This window comes from Miniopterus natalensis, chromosome 13 (genome assembly GCF_054644295.1).
Source record: "Miniopterus natalensis isolate mMinNat1 chromosome 13, mMinNat1.hap1, whole genome shotgun sequence".
In the NCBI taxonomy this organism is placed as follows: domain Eukaryota; kingdom Metazoa; phylum Chordata; class Mammalia; order Chiroptera; family Miniopteridae; genus Miniopterus; species Miniopterus natalensis.
Genome location: NC_142093.1, coordinates 9624648 through 9647014, shown reverse-complemented (window position 1 = coordinate 9647014; position 22367 = coordinate 9624648). Strand labels below are relative to the sequence as shown.

At 37.4% G+C, this 22367-nt stretch overlaps 1 protein-coding gene across 4 annotated transcripts in view; it reads left to right on the top strand.

Annotated features, from left to right (window-relative positions):
- The first annotated feature begins 796 nt into the window (after nt 1-796).
- ATAD2B (ATPase family AAA domain containing 2B) overlaps nt 797-22367 on the top strand; it is a 101152-nt gene continuing 79581 nt past the window's right edge. For all 4 annotated transcript variants that reach the window (XM_087823388.1, XM_087823387.1, XM_087823386.1 and 1 more), the window contains exons 1-4: nt 797-1292; nt 16077-16228; nt 21070-21119; nt 21704-21857. In XM_087823388.1, coding sequence (XP_087679514.1) covers nt 1083-1292; nt 16077-16228; nt 21070-21119; nt 21704-21857 — 566 coding nt within the window. In that variant the 5' untranslated portion in view covers nt 797-1082. The remainder of the gene's footprint in view (nt 1293-16076; nt 16229-21069; nt 21120-21703; nt 21858-22367) is intronic.

Below are 22367 nucleotides of genomic sequence, written 5' to 3'. Positions count from 1 at the left end.
TGAAATGAACATAATTCTCAGAGCTTCCCCCCCCCATTGTCATCGTGTGCCTTAATCTTTTTCTTTGAAAGTGAAATCACAAATTCACCGCCTCTGCGTTCCGCCTCCTGTGTTCCCGGCGCGGGCGGGGGCGCGGGCGGCCGGCACCGAGGCGGCTCCGCGCAGGAGGATTCGTTCCCGGTGGCTCCGCCTCACATCTGGCTGCGGCTCTAGAAAAGGACCCTGCCTTGCTTTGTTTAAAGACGCAGGGTTCCAGCACTTGTTCTTGCTGAAGCTGACTGTGTGCCGGACACCGAGCAGATCTGTTTTGTCACACTTGTCACGCTCACGCTCACAGCCCTTAAGTGTTACTCGAGTTCGGTGTCTCAGACGTTCCAACTCGGGTCACGGCGACCTCGTCATCAGGTCCCCCTCCGTCCCCCGCCCGTGCTCCGTGCATGCCACCTGGGGCGACGGCGGGGATGCCGGGGTCCTCGGGCCTGGCCGGGAGCGAGAGCCCGCCCCGCGCGCTTTCGGGTGCTGTCCCATCCCCCTTCTCAGACGGCCGACGGGACCTGGGAACCATAGAGTTGACGTAGCCCAGAGCGTCCCTCCCCCCGGCCGCCGCGCCTGACGTCACGCCGCTGGGCGGGGCCTACTGGCGGGCGGGGGAGCGGGCGGGAGCGCAGCCGGCAAGGGAAGAGCTGGCTGGCCTTGCAGCGCCCCGCAGCGGTCACGGCCGGAAGCGGTCCTGTCGGCCCTGCGGCGCCGGAGCCCTGACGCACGGAGCTCAAGAGCGAGAACAGGAGAGAAAGGGGCAGACATGGCGGCTCCGCTCGGCTCCCGCTGAGGAGGGCGCAGCCGGCGGAGGGTCTGAGCCGTCGCCTGGAGCGCTGCTCCCGCCTCTCGCTGCTTGCCTTCTCACGTCGACTTCCCGTCCTCTGCCCTACTGTCGCCGGCCCTCGTCCGCGCCCCGCAGCGTCCCGGTGGGCTCGTCTCCCGGCGCGGCTCCACCGGCCCTGACTGCCCGGCCGGCGGGCCGCCTTCCACAGCTGTCCCGGGCGCGGCGGGCGCGGCGTGGACCCCGTCCTCCTGGCCGGACCATGGTGAACACCCGGAAGAGCTCTCTGCGCCTTCTCGGGTCCAAGTCGCCTGGGCCCGGGCCTGGAGCCGGAGCGGAGCCTGGGGCGACCGGAGGCAGCAGCCATTTCATCTCCTCTCGGACCCGCTCCTCCAAGACCCGCGCTGCCAGCTGCCCCGCCGCCAAGGCCGGGGGAAGCGGTGGCGCCGGCGTCGCTCCGGACGAGGCCCGGGTAAGAGCGCGGCGGCCCGAGTCCGGGGGCTCGCGGGTGCCGGCCGGGCCGCCCGGGCTTTGTCTGGCGGGGTTGGGGCAGGAAGCCTCCTGGGGAGACCTCGGGGCGGCCGGGGAGCGGTGTTGCGGGTGCGGTGGAGGATGGCACCCGGCTGGAGAGGGCCACGACAGCTTTGCCGGCCCGCCTCTTTTGTGTAAAGAACCGCACTCGAGTCCAGGGCATAGGGCTTTGGGGGGCCCTTTCGGGGACTTGAGGACGGTCCGCTCCCCTTGTCCTTGTCCCGCCTGAGAGGAGGACTCGAGGGGAGCGAGAGGCAGGGGCCGGAGTCCCCGGGGGGAAGGTCCGGAGAAGAGAAGTGAAAGTTTTCTGCGGTGTCAGATCCCGGTTGCGAGTGTGTGGGCTCCCGCCGGCTCCTAACTTCGGCTCACTCTCAGACTGTTTGGGGGTGGTTCAAGTTGGTGAGGAAGTGAACGCAGAGCTCCAGTTGGCAGCCAGGCAGGGACGCTGAAGAAAGTTTGTAGCTGCTCTGACACCAACTTTAGAAACAAAACCAGCGCCGTCTCCTCGCCCGGCGGGAGAGATCAGACTTGATACAGTAGCTGGAGGCTCGGCCGGCGGCTGCCCCAGGTTGCAGCTCGGGAGCCCGTGGAGCTTTCGGGTCACAGAGGGGCCAGGCGGCAGGTAGTCGTCCGCACGCTGTAGGGCGCCTTGGATGTCTACATTCTCGTTGTGGCAGGAGTTACAAAAGGTGAACGGACACCGTCCTTGTCACGCTGTCGCGAAAGTGACATCCGAAGAAGGCCGTCGATTTAGTTTTTCCAGTGATTGAAATTTTAAGACAGTGTAAAACTCTTAAGGTGGCCATGTGTTTTATCTCTTTAGAGCAGTTGGTTTTGTAGTATGAGGTTGCTTGGATTCAGAATAGAGAGGATTGTTTTTGTCCAGAAAGAGCCTGGTTCACCCACCAAGGGTAATTTGGCTGGAAATTGTCATTCTTTCAAAATGCGCCTTTAACATTTTGTTATTCTAATGGGAGGAAAGCAGTATTTTATTTTCTGCAGGACTCTACAAGATTATGGTTTGTGCTTTTTCTCTGTATCCCGGTAACTTTCTCTGTATCTCACTAACTGTATCTCTCTGGCACTAATCAGAACTAACTGAGGTAAATACAACAGATGTATTTTACAGTTCAATTTTGAAGTATATTTACTGTACCTTTGAAAATACATTTGGCTTTTATTTTGCTAAAAATCTGGAAAATACTTTCAAAATTGTCTTCATAGACTATTTGGGGGCTTATATGGAACTCTTAGGCTGAAATAAAGCCAAATCTGAAAGTTGTGCAAACTATTCAGAGTAATTATTCTGAAAAACTAGGCTTTCTGTAGCAATTATTCCAAACATGTACAAGCTTATTGACTTTCTGAAGCTAACATATATTTTAAAATGAAAGCACATTTAAGAAAGGTCTGTCTTCTACACTAAAGGGCAAATAAAATATTTAGACTGTAAGCATTTAATTGTACAATGCTATATGAGTGCCTAGTCTATTAGAGCCGTGTCTAACTCATCTGACGCAATTAGCTCGTCTGTCACGGACCAGTTTGTGGTCCCACTTTTGAATTCATGGATATCATGCTGTCCTTACCCCCTGAGGAATGAGGTGAGGTAATTTGTCAAGCAGCTGTTATGGAGATGTTAAAAGGCAGGGAATCAATAATCTAATGTAGAAATGAACCTTTGGTAGCTTTTAAATTGCTAGAAGAATGAAAGATAGTAAAGCTCTTTCTGGAAGGATGCTAATGAAACTTTGTGTCAAGGACCCTTTTAAAATGTTTTAAAAGACCATAAGTAACAAGCTAATGAAGATTTACTTTGAAACTTTGTTTTTCAGTTTTAAGAAGATTTGTATTCTGGCTATAGCAGATGATGGAACGCTCTAGTGGCTTTCTCTGAGAAGTTTAAGAGATTTAATGATCCTACATTGTGACTAGTTTTTAGAAGAGCATAAGTTATAATTCTGGTTTTTCGTGCTTTGGATTATATGCTTATGAGGCCGGCTGTCCATGTCTTTGCTGTGTATTTCTGAAGTGGATTGATTTGAGTCTGGTGAGCTCTTCCTCTCAAGCTGGTTTTGTGTTACAGGAGTTGAGCGCTCCTCCTGGTTCACCCTCCCTGGTGTAGTGTTAAAGGCGCTCTGTCTGGGGCCTCTTAGACATTTGCTAGTGCCTGTCAAGACTCACTTGATGGGAAATGGGGTTGCTCGTGCTGTTACTTTAGGAGGCCCTTATTTTTGTAGGAAGAAATAAATGTATTATTCTTTATGAGATTTATGACTGAGCAGGTTCCCCTTTCTCTACTTTTGTGTTATGTTCTTCACATTATGCTTGATGCTTATTTTTCCCCCTCCTCCTTCCCTTCTGACTCTTTTTAGATTATTTTATCCCCTGTGTCTAGAGACATTTCATTTGGTCTAACAAGCCATAGGACCATGAGCTGTGCCTGTAGTTCTTTTCCTGCATGTACTTGCCCTTCCCCCCACGTATGTGTAGGATGGGGAAGTAAGCATGCGATACATTCTGTAGGCTAGTGGAATGATTTTCTTGTGCTCACACTTTAAATGTCAGTTGACTTGTGTTTTGCAGTTGGTTGTAATTACTTCTATAGACTTGGCTTTTTTGTTTGTTTGCTTAGCATGTATAAAGTTTGACCACTTTTAGATCAATTAATCTGACCATCACTAATTAGCATTTATTTGCTCCACCTCAGAGTCACTCTCAGCAGACAAACTGATACTGTATTCACGGAGCTGGAAAGCAGTCTTTGAGAAGTATTTAAACTCTTTCATCCGTGTGTTTGTTTGTTTGCTCGTGCTTTCAGCTTTGTCACTAGCTTTCTGTGCTTTTTGCGATGGTCCTTGACTCCTTGGAGTCCACATGTTGGTTGAAAGGATGAAAATATTTTGAGTAACTTTATAGGTAAAATTGCTTCATTTTAATTTTATTTAAAAATAGGTGGGTCCTTCTTGAATGTCATTCTACACTTATCCTTTTCACCTTATGCTTACTCTTTCCCAGCACTCACACGTTCGCCAACGTAACACAAGCAGAGTGGTCGAAGTTGAGGGTTAAACATGGAAAGGAAGCCTGAGAGGGAAATGTAATAATGTTTATTTTCCCTTATATCAAGTTCACATGGACCGCCATATAGGTGATGTTGAGTAATGTGGTCAGCAGTGTTCAAGATTTTGAACCGTAGCAGCTGTGGAGTTCATAGGAGTTCAAAAATTTACAAACTTGCAGTTTTTTTAAGGTCATGAATGAAACTTACAACACTTGTAGAAGTGAATGCATATTAATTCCTAAGTCATTTTCTCTGGCAGTCTTTTTAACCATCCTTTGATATGTCCTTGATTGCATGTCTCCTAAATACATAATCATAGATAAACCAATAACCTCTGGAAACCAGCTAGACAGGTGGTAGGGTTACAGCTTGTTATGAGAACTCATGAACCCAACCAGTGTCAGCACCTGAATGGAGAGTGAACCTGTCTCTTCAAGGATTCACTTCAGAAAAGTGCTGCATTACTTTGAATTGTATATTTGGCATTTCTTTTTGGACACACACAATGAAGTTTCATTTGTGTGCATTATTGAGTTGATTTCTTGATATTTGGGTTTTGAGTCTGGTACTAGGAATGTTTTATATTTCTGCTAATGCCTCTTCGCTGGGGGAGGATTTTCATGAAAAATGAGTCATTGAGTAAAAAGCATTTAGGCTTTTTGGATAAAAGTTCTGTGGAAGTACAAAGTTAGGGGGAAAACCATACATAAAATGTGTTGACTTTATTTATACTCTAGAGATTTTTAGAGAGTTAAATATTGTGTGTGGCTTATATCAAACAATAGAAAAGACATAACATTAAAGTTAATAGGCTGTAATTTGTATTATCTTTTAGATACTTTGAGTATATGCTATAGCTATAAGATTACAAACTTTCAGATGCTTTTGAACACTAAGTATTTTGGTATTCTTTTTTTCTCTTCATTTTTAGATTGTTGTTATAGTTTTTATCTGCTGGTAGGATATATATACCTTTGGTTAAAGTCCCCTCCCCCCCATTCTTCTGTTAGAGTAGGCTGTAAGGTCCATGAGAGCAGACACTATGTCTTATTTCCACCCAACTGCTGTATTCCCAGGGCATGGCAAATGCTTAATAAATATCTGTTAAATGAATGAAATAGCATATTAAGGAGCCCATCTCTTTTGTGAAAATCATGATGATTGAACTTTGAGAATAGAGAATAAATAAAACAGTTCCTACCTTTAGGACTGTAAGTATGCAGTGATATACATATGAAAAATTATTAACAAGATAAATCAGTTCAAGGTTGGGGCCAAATGAATGATATAGGTGCTCAGCAGATAAGAGGTAATTCTAGTCCTTTACTCACTGAATGTTTTGGGTGGAACGCTTTGATTTTTTTTTTTGGTATGTTTTTATTAATTTTAGAGAGAGAGGAAGGGAGAGGGAGGGAGAGAGAGATAAATTGGTTGCCTCCTGCACACACCCCCTACTGGGGATCAAGCCCGAAACAGGGCAGTGGAGCCGGAAACCTGGGCATGTTCTCTGAATGGGGATTGAACCAGTGACGTCCTGGTGATGGGTTGACCCTCAGCCACCGAGCCACAGTGGCCTGGCTTAAATTATTTTTATGTTGACAATCTTCACTTGTTGCGTTTTGCGTGTCTGACCATTTGGTGGTAGCCTAATAAGGAGAGGAGTAAACGAAGGTTTATTTAGCATCTCGTGCCAGGTATTTAATGCTGTTTCATTTAATCTCTGCAACAATCCTATAAGGCAGGTGATGGTACTCCTATTTTACAGCTAAGGAAACTGAGTTGCTGAAGAGATTAAATGGCCAATAGAAGGCCAAGTAGATAATATCTAAGTCTAATTCTGGTTAAAGTCCCAGTAGAAGGCCAAGTGTAGGGGTAATATCAAAATCTAGTTCTGCCTTTTCCACTTGTATGTCACGGTCTCATCTGTATTTATCACTACTCTTTGATGCTGTTCAATCACAGGTTTCCACAAATACCTGAAAAAGTGAAGAAGGCAGCTGTTGTATAGCAGGAAATACTGTGCTTACTGTGCATAGGCAGGTTTTTACTAGACCTTCTGGAGTTGTGTCTAGGATTGCATTGGGGCTGAGAGTGAGAACAGTGGCCTGTAGGGATATGAAATACAGAACAGCGATTTTCAGTAATTGCTTGCTGCTTGATTTCAGGGGTGGGTTTAGGGAGAGGAGCAGGCATATTGTGAGATCATTTGGCAATATTGTTGCTTCCCAATATTTTAAAAATGGCTTGGGGGGAAAATACCTATAAAGAGACTCACGTGGGGCTTGTGGTCTCCAGCTCAAGTAGGTGGAGCTGTGCTGCTGTTGTTCCCTCTGCGTGGAGATCCTGATTTATCAGTGTGTGCATTTTCTTTCATGCTCTGAGAATCTGTTTATCTCTGGGGTAGATTTGTGTTTTCCACTTGAGAAAAATGTTCATACTTGAAACCTCTTGAAAAAACATTATATGGCATATTTGTGTATGAAGATACATAGTGGTGAATTAAACATGTTTAGAATTATTAGTTTGTGTCTGTATTTTAGGACCCTAATCAGGATCTCTGAAGCACCAGTGCTTCAGATACTCATAAAATATGTTCTCTAAACTTGCCGGACAGGCACTTGGGAGGTAATCAAGCCTAACTTTTGGTCGTGAGTCTTACTTTTTCCTTTATTCTTGTACTCAATCAGTAAATGTTTATCAGGCAGCTACAACATTAAAATGTAAGTGCCTCGAAGGCAAGCATTTTAGTATCTTTGGTTCACTGGAATAGGGCTGCCATGCTGCAAAAGTCTAGTCTATGTGAATGGCACCTCTTGGATTTTTGCAGTGCACTCCTCTTATGTTATATGCTGCAAGTAATAGCTTCATACAGTGTCCCTTGGGGACTTGGTTTGGGAAGTTGTTTGAGATACCCAGGAATGGAGTAGAGTATACATGTACTTAAAATAAATATTACTGCCCTGCCTGATATGGCTCCGTGGTTGAACCTTGGTCCAGGATCCAGGTGGTCTCCGTTTGATTCCCAGTCAGGGCACTTTCCTGGGTTGAGGGCTTGATCCCCAGCTGGGGGTGTGCAGGAGGCAGCCAGTGCATGATTCTCGTCGTTGATGTTTCTCTCTCTCTCTCTAAAAATCAGTAAAAACATTGAAAAAAGCAAGCTTCTTAAAAAAAAAAAAAATTACCTTCAGGTTTGCTGCTCTAATCTCCACTTCTGGGAGTAGTGTATATGGGTTCCTATATCTTCACACCCCTGCCAGTATTTGGAATTTTTTATGTTTTTAATTGCTTTTCGTTGATTACTAATGCGTATGAGCAACTCTTTATGTCCTTAGTATTTTTTAAACTTTTTCATTTCTGAAATGCTTAATATTTTCTTTTCCATTTTTTTATTTTCTACTAGGTTTGCTCTATTTTCTTATTTTCCAAGAGTGTTATTTATTATAGATCAGTGAGTTTTAACCTTTTTTGTTTCATAGCAAGGGATACTGTTTACATTGTGACCCTGTACACATATATAGTTTTAAGCCTTTTGATTTAGGTCTTTGATTTATTTTATTGATTCTACTAAACAACCTATCCTTTGTAGGGGCACTTTATAATACACCAAATTTCCATATATGTTCTCCTCTGATCTCTCTATTCTTTTTAGCTGGTCTGTTTGTTTTTGTGGCAGTGCCATACTCTTTCTATGACTGTGGTTTGAGATATGTCTTAATATCCTGAAAGGCAAGTTCCTCCTCTTTATTTTTCAAAGTTGACCTAGATATTCAAGAATCTTTACTTTTTTAAATGTACTTTCCAATTAAGATTATAGAGTTCCTCGAAAGATCCAGCTAGAATTTTTAAAAAAAATATATCTTTATTGATTTCAGAGAGAGGAATGGAGAGGGAGAGAGAGATAGAAACATCAATGATGAGAGAGTCATCATTGATCGGCCTCCTCCTGCACGCCCCCTACTGGGGATGAAGCCCGAAATCCAAGCATGTGCCCTGACTGGGAATCGAACTTCCATCTCCTGGATCCTAGGTCGATGCTCAGCTGCTGAGCCACACCCGGCTGGGCCCAACTAGAATTTTGATTGGAATGTATTTGAATTCCTATATTAATTTGCAGACAATTGACAGCTTCATAAGTTGTCAAAGAGCAAGGCATGTCTCTTAAATTATATATTTCTCTTGTGGAATTTGATGCTTTCTTTGTGACCTAATACAGTGTCAGCTTTGGTAAATGTTCTTTGTGTGCTTGAGGAAAATGTATATTTTCTGTTAGAAGTAGAAAAATATAAATGATAGGAAACATTAAGAAATGGAAAATTTAGTATGAATTTATTGATTATTCAGATAAATCTTGTATCTCCTATTTTGTCCCATATTAAGGTTCTACCAAGTTTTTGTTGTTGTTGTTGTTCAAGTTCTCCTGGGATATATATAAATTAACTTTTTATTTTAAAATAGTTTCTGATTTTCTTCTTGCTTTATCCTTTGATACATTGGTTATCCAGAAGTATCCTTTTCTAAACAGTTGGGTATTTATTTTCTAATTATCTTTTTGTTATTTACTTATAGTTTAATACCACTGTGTTCAGAGAACATACTCCATATAATTTGTTCTGATTTATATTTGCTCCCTGTTTATGGCTAGTTTTGATAAATGTTCCACATACTCTTTTTTGTTATTGTTGTTGATTGCTCTTAAGACCTCAACTTCTGTTTTTTAACTCTTAAATGTTTAAAATTATATTCCCTCTAACCACATACTTTTTAACATGTTCCTGTAATATTCCACCTCCCTTTCCACCCTATAGTATCTAAAATTATCTGATTTTTAAAATGGATATAAGTACTTTGCCTTTTTCTTTGGAGTTTTTTTTCAGTAACAATAAAGGTACCAATGGGATTATCTGTCTTACTGTGTGGCAAAATATTTTATTTTTATTCTAAAATTATAAAATAAATATTTCAAACAACATGGAAGTTCATAGAAAAAAATAAAGGACCTTCCCCTGCTCCCTTAATTCCTCCAGTTTGTTCTTCCTAGGGATCAACACTGTTAAAGCTGGTGCACATCTTTCCAGACTATAGTACACATATGTATGGATTATTTATATGTGTATATTTTTGACAGTAATGGAATCATACCCCATATACTACTTATGATACTTAAATTTTCTAAGTTAACTTTATGTCATATACATTCTTAAGCACCTGGTTCTTCTTGATGGCTTTCTAATATTTTGTTGTATCATTGTATCATCAGCTCCTTTAGCTGTCCCCTGTTGTTACAAGCTTGCCTGTCCTCTTTTTTTTCTTCTTTTTTTATCCTCACTCAAGGATATGTTTATAGATTTGTGTGAGAGAGAGAAACATCAATTGGTTGCTTCCTGAACCTACAACCTAGGAATGTGCCTTAACTGGGAATCCAACCCTTGAGCTTTTGGCATAGGGGACCATGCCCCAACCAAGTGAGCCACCTGTCCAGGGCACCTCGTGTTTTTATTATTGTAAGTAATGTAGCAGGAAATGACCTTTCTGTTTTAGGTGAAGTGGAATTACTGGGTCAGAGACATGTATTTTAAATTTTTATAGGTTTTACCAATTTGTCCAATAAACAGGCTAAATCAGTATGCACCCCACTCCCCAATACTCTGAGCACTGTTAATTTTTATACCTTTTACTGGTTGATTTAAGGAATTAGGCTTTAACTTCCTTGAAGGGCAGAGTCTATCTTATCAAGTGCCTTTAGTATCTAATACAATAATAGGTGCTTAATAAATTTTCTTTGTGGAAGGAATGAATCACTAAAGGTAATTAATATATTTATGAAGTTCTATTAATCCTACAAAGCCAAACAAGTATCCTTATTTAAGACCGTATCCATTGTCAGGCTGTAGGCATAATATTTATAACTTATACTACCTCACCTGGTTTCTATAATCTTAGGAAGCACATATTTGAATTGCAGTGGTAGTGCTATAGTATAAGACTGGTTCTATCCAACTTTTAAGTCTGTAACATTTTTCAGTACCCACATTATCTCTCTCTCATTTTAACTATGTGATATTTTCAGATTAAAAAAATTACCAGGAAGAAAAATGCACTTTAAATTATAATGGACTATTTTTATCTTTTTACAAGGCCTCAGCTTATTTCTGTGTATTGTTTCCCTTTCCATATTCTTTCATGATGATTGTTTAGAAATATTAAACTAGTAAGCCAGTGCTCCCGCGATATTTGAATAAAATTTAGGACATTGTGTGTCCTCGAGTTTTGGGGCTTTGAAGAATAGTACTGGCTCTAAGTAAATAAGTAGCAGTGAGAGTTTTGTTTTCTGCAGTCATGGTAACTGCTGCCTCTGTGCATTCGTTTTACAAATAAAAGAAAAAGAAATTGACTGTACTTCTAAGCTTTCCCAAGAAAACAGGAGTACTTATTTTTTAAAAAGGCTGTTGTATAAAGGGAATTGGAAAACATTGATTGCACCCATATACTTTCTGATCTAACCTGGGGGATAATGTTCTTCATTCTCTTTTTCCTGTTTCTTTGACGACTTTTTTCCGCATCAGTTATCTTTCTCTTTAAAATTTCATTTTATTTTAATCTCTTTTGTGATAACTTTTCTTCTATTTACAAGAAACCAGGCCATCTTATCTTTTCAAAAAAGGAAATCTTTCCCTGACTTCTTTGACTTTGTGCCCTCCTTAGACTATTGTGTCTTTCCTTCTTAATTCTGAGACTTCTTAGGAGTGTAACTCTGTAGACATCACCTGTACTTTCTCACCACCCAGTTCTTTTTTTTTCTTCTGCGAAGCATTTTATTTATTTATTTGACACTTTGTTAAAGTTATTGGGGTGACAATAGTTAACATGAACATACAGGTTTCAGATGTGTGCTTCTATGTTACAAGATCTGTATGTTGCTCTGTGTGCCTACTACCCAAATTCATATCTTCTCCAGTCACCATATAGTAAGACCCTCTTCAGTCCCCACCCCGCACCCCCTTCCCTCTGGCTAGTTAACCAGCCCACTGCTGTTTGTGCCCATGAGTTTCAGTTTTATATCCCACATATGAGTGAAATCATGTGGTTCTTAGGTTTTTATGACTGGCTTATTTCACTTAGCAAATTGGAAAAATTATCTAACTGTTTTAGAGTTCAGGTAAAAAAGGCACTTAGGTTGGATGACTTTATCTTTTCATTGTTATTTTACTTTCGGTAGCATTTGACGTTATTCGGTAGCATAATTCGGTAGCGTTACTATAGTACTGTCTCATCCTTGAATCCAGATGTCTTTCCTTTATCTCTACTAGCAGTTCTCGTTTTTATTTTTTGCTTTCAGAGAACTGTATACATCTCTTATAGTACTTACTATAGTACACTATATATCATCATTGTGATTGTCAACCCAATAGATTGTGTATTGAGTTCTAGTAGGTCTTAATCTATTTTACCATTGCCCCCATGTCTTATGTACACAGTAGGCTCTCAATAAACGTTTGTTAAATGAAATTATTCCCTTAGTCTGAGATGCCTTTCTTACTCATGGGTTGTAATGACTCTGACATAGATTGCTAAATGACTGTGGGTAGATTGCATAATCTCTCTTAAACTTTTTGGCCTGAAACTGGTAACGCCTTTCCTCAAAGGGTTAGATTATAATTAACTAGTAAAATGCTTTGAAGATGAAAAAGTTAAGGTTGAACCTATGATTATCCTATTAAAGGTAAACTCTTAGTGTCAGTTTTGTAGGTAAAAGCTTTCCCAGAGCTTGAAGTTAATAAAATGGTGCTGAAGCAATCATTTTGCACATATTTACATCTTGCTCATTTGCCTTACTTAAATTTCTAGATTTCGTTAGAGGGAAGGATCTTTTTGTAGTGCTATTTTTTCTAAGGTTTCTGTCACAGAGCCAAGTAAAGATTGAAACCCTATAGAAGTACTGTAGTTTAGTGCAGCAGTTAGGATGATGTGCCCCATATTCTTAAAACTGTATTATGTGCCAGAGGTCCTCAAACTTTCGTTTACTAAGAATCATTTGGAGGCCCTCATTAAAACTATCTCACCTCAAGAGATTCTAGTTTAACAGGTTTTGTTTCTCCAATGAGAAATTCAGGTGACTTCTGATTCAGGTAGTATGTGGACAGCACTGAGAGAGACTCTGAATAGAACTGAAAAAAGCCAGTAGAATATGAGAGACTGACCAATAAACATAAACTCATTTAAATAGATAATCAAAGAGTTATATAATAACTCACATTATTTAAAAAATGACTAAACTTCAAATATGTTATTATTTTTTAATTCAATAAGTACATAAGTGCATAGTATTTATTCCCAGAGTATGTTTGTGAAACTTTATTACCTACATATGCTTTGTGAAAAAAGAGGGCTTGATCAGGTAAGTTTGTGAAGTGTTCTACACTGTCTTTCATATTTGTAGGTTTACTCTGCATATTAACATTAAAAACTCTTAGAAGTCTTGCAGCCCAAAACCTTGGACCTCATTGATTCCCAAACTTATTTCACCATTAGCCTTCTTTTGTTTCCCCTAATAATTCCTCGTTCCACCCCCTAATAATTCCTATTCATAATTAATTAAACAAAGTTGGGGAAACCTTGCTTGTTTTTTTGCTTGCTATTGTGTGGAGCTAAAAAAGAAATAGGGACATTTTCTAAAATTAAAGAACTTAAAATCTTGGTAGAATCTCAAGACTTGGATCTTGGATACCACTTAAAGATGGTAAATATAAATGCTAAATTGAATAAAATTAATTGCCAAAACGTATTGTAAAGTTGCAGCTAGTAGAGAGGAAAGGTCACTTAGGTTAGATTCTTCAGACCAGATTTCAGGGTAGAGACAGCTCTTAAAGAGAGTGGAGGGACTGCATTTGAAGGAGTCATGCTGGCTTCAACTAAATTGGTAAGGTAGTTTTATAGACAGCAGTTTCTGTGTTCACAGATATGCCTTAACTTAGAACATGTGACATTGCTTCCTCAGTGAGTACTTGTTGAGTATGTTATATAGTAATGCTTTTCAAACCCTGATGTGTACAAGAATCATCTGGGGATCTTGCCTAGAGTGGCTTCTGATTGGGGTGGAGCACATTTGGAGAGACAAATGTAGTCTCCTGAGGATAGTTTGGAAGGAGCTAACCAGTTTTTCTTGGGAACTTGAACTAATAAGTTGTGGTGCATGTTACACAACTAACATGTTTATTATTCTTAGTAATAGACACTCTGATGTCTGAATTTATAATTGTTTTTATCTTTGTGCCTTTTAGTATGAGTGTGGTCTTGTGGCTTTAAAACTAACTCATTGTAAATTGTATTAAATCACAAAATTAAAAATTGGTCTTTTTGTGAAAAAATTTTTAGTAAGTGAATTAATTCTATAGGCTATACTTGGATACCTTTAAACATACACTGTAAGTATTTCTTATGTTTGTTTGCTAGCGGCTGTATTTTGACTAATTAGTTGAGTAATGTAGTTGTCTTACTTTGGGATAATATATAGAAATGTGCATTTATGAAATGGATAGTTTTTATATATTTAAAAAAAAGAAATTTGTAGCATAAAAGGAGACCCAATTCAAATATCTTTAAATGGTAGCATATTGAAAGTGATTAAATCTTCCTTTGAAATACTAATCTATAATGTCAAGTGATAAAATATTAGCACATGAATTAAACTGTCTCAAAAGAAAAGGCCCTTCCCTGCACTCTCCTCCCTACCCGCCCACAGTCTAAGGAGGTGTGTGGTGAAGGGGAGGGCTGCTGTGCAGATAGTGACCTTCCTGCAGTCTAAGGACGTGCAGCGTGGGGGCAATAATGGAAGTGTGATGGACGGAGGTCTCTGGTTGAGAGATTGGTTACCTTAAACAAATTAATTGAAAGAGTACATAAAAAGTAAATAAATGCTCTCCAGTGTGGCTTAGTTGTTTGAGTGACGTTCCATGCACCAGGAGGTCACAGGTTCAGTTCCCTGTTAGGGCACATGCCAGGCTTGTGGGCTTGATGCCCAGTAGGGGGCATGCGGGAGGCAGCTGATCAATGTTTCTCTCTCATCGATGTTTCTTTCTTTCTCTCCCTCTCCCTTCTTCCCTCGGAAATCAATAAAAACATTAAAAATAAATAAATAAATGTATTGAATATGATGGAAACCAGGTTTCTTGCTGATAAAGGCTTAGAAACAAAAGGGAAAGTCTAGAAAGAAACTTAAGGTGTGGAATTAGAATTAGAAGCATTGGTGTACACACATTTGTTATTTTATTGTTTATGCGCGGATAAAGAAATAGGTGGTGTGTGTGTGTGTGTGTGTGTGTGTGTGTACATTTTTTTCATATATTTTTTAGCTCTCTCTGCTAAGAGGACTTTATAGCAGTGAAACCCCCAGTAACAATGAGTGCACCTATTGCCCAGATGTTGGTTTTTAAGTACCATCCTTGACTGAAAGGAACCAGGGCTCCTTGCAGAAATAGCTAATTCTAGGGTCAGGGAGGGAAAGTACAAGATGATCTTAGGGATTTCTTTTGTGCCAGAAATAAGGAAATATTCAAAATGATGGGGACATGTCAAAAGGATACAGGAACCTCTTTGAAAGGGCTCCTAATGGCCAAATCTTTTAAAATTTGAGTAACAAAAAATAGAATAATGGATTATAACCCATAGAATAAAATAAGAATCCACAGTGCTCATTGATATAAATAGAAGAGTAAATGAATTCAGCGAAGTAGGGAGAAGAAAGCTCTTTAAGATAGAATGTCAACTAAAAAATATAGAAGAAATGATGGGATTAGATCATCATAATGGTATTGGATAAAGGCAAGAATAGTCAATGAATGCTAAGGCTGGTGGGTGGAGGTTTGATGAAGAACAGGATATTGCTGAATTATCAGAATAATTCCACATTATCTAATGAAATACAAAGGGAGAAATAGACTTTGGAGTGGAGAAACCTGGCCGACACCAACTCGACCAGGTGATCAAGGTGATAATGATGTGTAGGTATAGTATGTACAATATAATTTCTGTATATTCTTTCCAGGAATGTATGGCCTGAATCTGGTTATGAGGAACATCAAAATGACCCAGATTGAAGGCCATCCTGGGGAAAGAAAGGCTTTGTATTCTTTACACTCAAGGTCATGAAAGATGGGGAAAGACTGAAAGAACTTGTTTCATATTGAAGGAGGCAGAGATCTGATAACTAAATACAATATATGTTCCTGGATAGGACCCTGAACCAGAAAGGAAAGAGAGACCTGTTGGGGCATTTGATAAAATTTTCATGTGTTTGTGGATTGGCTCTGTGTTATATCAATGTTTATTTCCTGGTTGGGTGGGTTGTATCATGCTAATGTAGCAAAGTGTCATTGTTTTGGGAGCTACACAGTGGAGTATTTAGGAGAGGAATGAGGAATCATGTCATAGAAAGATATACGCACACCTTTTCTGTAGGCTTGAAACTGTTCTAAAATACAAACAAGACTAAACATACTTTTCTAACTTTTGTTTCTGTAACAGATTATTACATTTTGCTACACTTGTAGAATGATTCATTTAGTAAATATTTATTGGTTGAATAAATACTGTACTTTATCCAATAATTTAACAATTCTATGTGTTTTAATAGGAATAATAAGTACATTTTTAACTGTCTTTCAGAAATCTGAGGTTGATGGTAGTTTAAGTGATAGCCACGTGTCTCCTCCAGCCAAACGCACTTTGAAACAACCTGATTCTGTTTGCAAAGACAAATCAAAACCACGAAGTACTGGTCAGCGAGAGGAATGGAACATATCAACTGGACAGGCCAGGTGAGAAGTGAGAACTCATTGATTGTTTTTTCATGAATGATTTGATGTGATTCAGGGCTGATGTTAATGCTAATTTTCTTAAATCATAAAACTGCTAGTATCTAGAAAGACTTATAAATTATATTAAACTTTATAATTTATGTGTATAGTTTTTTCTAAATATGCCATAAAATAGATTTGTTTTGTAGTATATAATAGAAACTTATTCCTAAAACATTATAGATTTTGATAGATCTTAAATATGCATACATATGTATAGTCCTGAAAATTTAAGTAGTAACATATGGTTAGAATTATTTTTTTACTTGAAAATAGGTAAAAATCTCTTTTCTAAAATTATTAAATATTCCACTTGAATTGACTGACATACTAGAATATAATAAAATCTAAATAAATTTTTAAAGAAATCTTTTCATTTATCTCCTTGCTTTCAACTTAAATTTGCTTGTGTCTGATTTAATATGTAGCAGGAAAACTTAGTTTTACTTATCAAAGTAAATGGTAATAATTTAATGTAGATAAGATAAGCACACACACAGAAAATTTAAACTTGGAACTCAGAATTTTAACTTCTTTTTTCTCCAAAGTCTTTGATAGAGAAGTGCTGATGATATACCAACTGCAAACATAGGTAAAAGGGAAATTCTTTGGTCTCATTTCTCTTTGAAGTATTTAAAAATATTTTGATTATATATACTCTTTTTTAATTGATTTTTTTGGGAGGGGTGGAGAGAGAGAGAAAGAGAAAGAGAAAGAAAGAAACATCGATTTGTTGTTCCACTTATTTATGCATTCATTGGTTGATTCTTGTATGTGCCCTGACCAGGGGTTGAACCCAATACCTTGGCATGTTGGGATGATCCTCTAACCAACTGGCCTATCTGGCCAGGGCCTATATATTTGTGTGTGTGTGTGTGTGTGTGTATTCTTTAATGAAAAATATCTTTGGGGTTGTATCAACTTTGACAGGCAGTGCACATTTACTAGCCCTTAAAGAATCTGTACCTATTTCAGTATGCTCCAGAAAGGTACCACTTTATTTAAAAATTTTTTTTTCTTTTTCTTTTTAAACATTAAAAACATTTTATTTTTCAATTATAATTGGCATTCAATATTATATTAGTTTCAGGTGTACAGCATAGTGGTATTTTAAAGTTTTTATTTTGCATTGTCTGGGAGCTAAGTAGAAAAATACAGGAATTATATAGTCTGTTGATTCCTCCCTCCCCTTCTCATACTCATTCATATGTGAGATCAAACAGATCCAGATCTCTATAAAGATATTTCTCAAGATGAGTACTGCTCTTTAATTACACTTCTAGATTTGATCTCCCTGTTATAATCTGTCTCTTGTATTTATTTAGTAAGTGAATCAGGCTTCTTTTGCTAGATAAATGTTTCTAAAAAATGTTCTTTTAGTGTTGAAGTTTGACCTTTAACTGTAAGATAATTTTAACAGTTTGATTCAAGTCTAAGGATGTGATACACTAGATTTCCCACATCTTATCCACTCAGAAGTCCTTTATGTAAATTGACATTTTTCATATAAAAAGATCTAAAAAATTTTGGGGAGATAGTTTTGATTCTATTTAGGTACATTAGAGAGAGATACTCCTTTTAAGAAAATTCCTAAATACATTTTGAATAAAAAGCTTACATAATTAATGCTAACAAAATTTACTGTTTCTGTTTTGGCAGAATAATAATGTTTAGCGTTTCACATTTTAAAAAGTTTTTTTCAGTTACCTTTCATCTAGGAATGTAAGTGCTACATTGTTAGAATCTTTTGGTGTTTCATATGACTTGAAAAGAAGCCACTTGACCTATTAGATTCAACAGAATTGAATTTTAAGCAAAAGTTGTAGCTAAATGTATTTTAGATTTTGAGATAGTATAAATACAAAAATCAGGATTTATTTGGAGGCTTCTGGTTGTTTTTATGTCATGAATCTATGAATCCTGATTTCTTCATTTTGTAATCTAAGTTCTTATGAGCATTAAAGGTAAATTTTTGAATTTCTTTAATAAAAAAATTTCTTACAAATATAATTCACTTGGAGAAAAATTGATTATAGATAAGAATTAGTATTAGCTATGAAAAATAATGAATCCTAAAGACTTTGTAAAGATTACTAAATTCTTTAAAAATATTACTATTGATTGGTAAAATGGCTTTTCATTTTAGAGATAGGTAATTGATGAAGAGAGAGGTAAAAGTGAAACTAGAATTTCTAAGTCTTCATAAAAGATTTGAGATAGATTGAGTTTTCTTTTGGGGAGAAATGTGGGCATATATATTTGGAGACCCAAGTCCATCAATGTAATTATAATGATTGATAATTTTTTGTAAACTGAGGATTTTGTTTGGGCAAAAATATTTACTAAGTATTCTTTATCTTATATGTAGAAACTCATAAATATACATACTAATCTAGATAGGTGTTGACACAAGTATTTTGAGTACGGAATCCCATTTTACTGACTTTTGTCAGCTGACATTTAGCCAGTAGACATTTATTTAACTTGGAGACTGTGTGTGGTGGTAGTGTTGTAGGCAACCTGGGGAAAGTGGCATGCATTTGATGTCTCTAGAATAATAGAAAGGCATACTCTAAGATACAGAATTAAATCTTTGATAAGACAAACTGTAAACTTAAATCTATTATGTGTGAAAAACTCTGGTCAGATGAGAGAGTAGTGAGGTAAGGTGAAATATAACCACCTATGTTAGATTACTGAGGCAGATTGGAATTGAAGGGTGATAGTGCTTAAGGTCTCCCAAACTGAGGCTTTTGCTGAATTGAGGTTTAAAACCCTCTAAATCATTAAATGCTTTGGTATATACGGGAAAGGGAGAATAAGTAATGCTTTTAAGTCTGGTATTGCATTGGTAGTTGCTACAGATAATTAAAGGTATAAAAACCTCTAATGTAATGATCATTTAATACAAAGTGATACTGTCTCCATTTAAAAAATTTAGGAAACAGATATAGGGAAATATTCCCCACCAAACTCTCCTTTTTAAAAAATAAATAAAGCAGGCTTTATAATTATAAAGGATTTATTGGAGGATTCATTTAAGCAGTGAACCCACTTGGTTACATTTTAAGTGATTACCTTTTGGGAACATTGATTCAAGAGACTTTTTAGGCACATAATATTGTATAGTAGGGCCAACCCTTAAAATCCCAGTATTCTCTCTTTATATACACATTATTTAATATTTTTCTCCTTTCTCATAAAGAGAAATGATAATGGTAAAATGATGACAATAATCTGTAATTGTAAGATAATTAGATTGAAGAACATGTGTCCCCCTGCCCCCATAAAACATCTCTCATTAGCAAAGAAATAAAAGCCAACTGAGCACTGTCTTCTTCAGAGGTACAAAAGCTTATTGTGCTTTCTCCCCAGTGATGTTGCTATTGTTCAGAAAAGTTTCAGATTTCTTTTCTAGAAATATTTTAGGGTTAACATCTTACTCTTTTAATTTAAGTATGTATAATTTTAACCGTTAGTTTGCATACAACTAAAATTCATTTGGAGCCAAGACTTGTGAATAAATTGATCAGACTGAGTTAATGTTATGTTGGGTTCAAAGCCAAAGTATACTTATGAATAAAACTGATTTTTTTATTTGGTTTTATGTGGATTTTGAGATTGATTATAGAGAATTCCACATGTATACTAAGGAACGTCCTGTTAATACATCAATTTCATTATTTTATAGTTAAATTCATATGCCAGGAGAATTGTATACTTGGTAAAAAAGGTGCTAAAATTGAAATACTTTCTAAGAGGTAGTATATTAGGAAAAGATAGTTTTGTTGTTTTCTGGGAGAAAGGAGGGCTGGAGTTTTTTTATTTGTTTTTTTTGTTTTTGACAGTCTGAAGACACATAGTAGTTTGAGTTTTTGTTCATATCTTTTAATCATCCAAGCTGTGACCTTTATTAGGCAGGGATATTATAATTAACAGTTATAACATGTAACATTTATGATTTAACACAAAGAGTGCTGGGGTAACCAGAAATATTAGAGTATTTTAGTTAAAAAATGTGTACAAACCACATAGATAGTAGAAGACAGTTATATATATTTGCTATTTTCTGAATGTCCTCCCCCCCTTTTTAAACTTTGAAAATGATAATTGTTGGATTTTTTCAAAAATACTTCAGTAAGCTTATACTGACAGCTCTTTTATTCTGTAACAATTTGGTTTTTGAGCTTTCTAATTATAATAAGGCACATGGTAACTTTTCTTAAGTCTTTATGTTTTGATGACCATTTAAGTATCTCTTCTTTAACTTTTCTCTTCCTTCACCCAAGAGGGAGAATTGTACGATGACTGCTTTGAGAAATTAGCTAAGTTTTTATTCTAAGTTTAGAATGTGTAATAAAATATTTGAAGAAATTATTAATTATTAAATGGTGTTCAGTATTTTTTTCTCTTACAAATTATTGTTTGAATAAATTTGTGAGTTTCAGTTTTATTTTGTCAACCAAATAAATAGTAAATGTCAGCGACAATTGCTACTAATGGCCTCAGTTAATTTTTGGCACATGTTAGGCTTAAGCCTTTTCATTGGATTTTAATGTACGGAATTGAAGAGATAATAAGTTCTATTATTAAAGCTATTCTTGAAGTAATGAAATGACTCAGTGTTTTTTATTAATTGATATATTATCAGTATTAGAGTAAAAAATGTTTTTATTCTTAAAAAAAAAGTAGTACTGTCTTACTGACATTTTAAAGACTAAAATAATTCCACCAGTATTGCATTTCTTGCTTCTTTAAGTGAATATTGATGTGTTTGCATATTAAATATAATTGTGTTCTAGGTTAACTTCTCAGCCTGGTGCTACATTATCAAACGGACATAGTAGTTTATGTGAGTATTCTATTATGAAACTGGTTAGTATTGGAATTCTTATAATGTTGTTAGAAGTAAAGCATTAAAGTTGGGTAAAATAGAGTTATTTACTAGTATGCTCAGCATACAGTGGTAATGACTGGATTTCAGTCATAGTAAATACATATGTAATTGTTATGTGTTGAAAACTCTACAAGGGAAATTTAAATTATTAAGACAGGCCCGGTTGGCATGGCTCAGAGGTTGAGCATCGACCTATGATCCAGGAGATCAAGGTTGCATTCCACATCAGGGCACATGCCTGGGTTGTGGGCTCAATCCCCAGTAGGGGGCGTGCAGGAGATAGCTGATCAATGACTCTCTCGTCATTGCAGTTTCTATCTCTCTCTCCCTTCCCCTTCCTCTCTCTGAAATCAATAAAAACATATTAAAAAAAAAAATTAAGATACATTGTAAACATTTATAGAAATGTTAGATTATTGGATATGAAGCCATTTAAAAGGTTATATTAAACTCTTTGTAGTCTTTTAAAACTAATGTTTTGATTTTTTTCTTTTTTTTATACTCTGTACTTTAAAATGGAAATCTCTCTCTTTTTGTAGCCCTTCGAAGCCATCCCCTTCGAGGGGAAAAGAAGGGAGATGGAGACCTTTCTTGTATAAATGGTGACATGGAAGTCAGAAAAAGTTGTCGTTCCAGGAAAAACAGATTTGAAAGTGTGAACCAGAGTTTGTTATTTGATCAACTAGTAAATAGGTATGAATGCTTACATAGTAAGCAGTTTCATTTAATTATTTGATTTTTAAGCCAGTTATTTTTAAAAAATAACTTAAGCACTGACTTAGTAATAAATACAATTACTTTATAACTTAATTTGAATGAACAGCAGTTAGCAATGATTGTCAGGTTCTACTCAGTTTACTAGATTTAATACAATTTGTGTAATAGTTAAAATTTTCTCATCATTTTTAAGCTCTTGTGCATAGATACTATAAAAAGTAATTTTATTCTCTCTTTAATATAGTCATTTAATATTTTCTCATTTAACATTTGTATCTTTGACAATTTTCAGACAACATTAAGTTCCATTATTGATATATAGTTTTGCTTAGTTCAGATTTTGAATTGAAGGTCTTTTTGAGACTGGGTATGTGGGAAGCAGCTAGTGAGTCAGCCTAACTGATTGCTCAGCATCTACATGCCATGAAGTGTTATTCTTCTCAGATAATAAATTATCCTACTTAATCCTTGCAAAGGCCTGGAGAA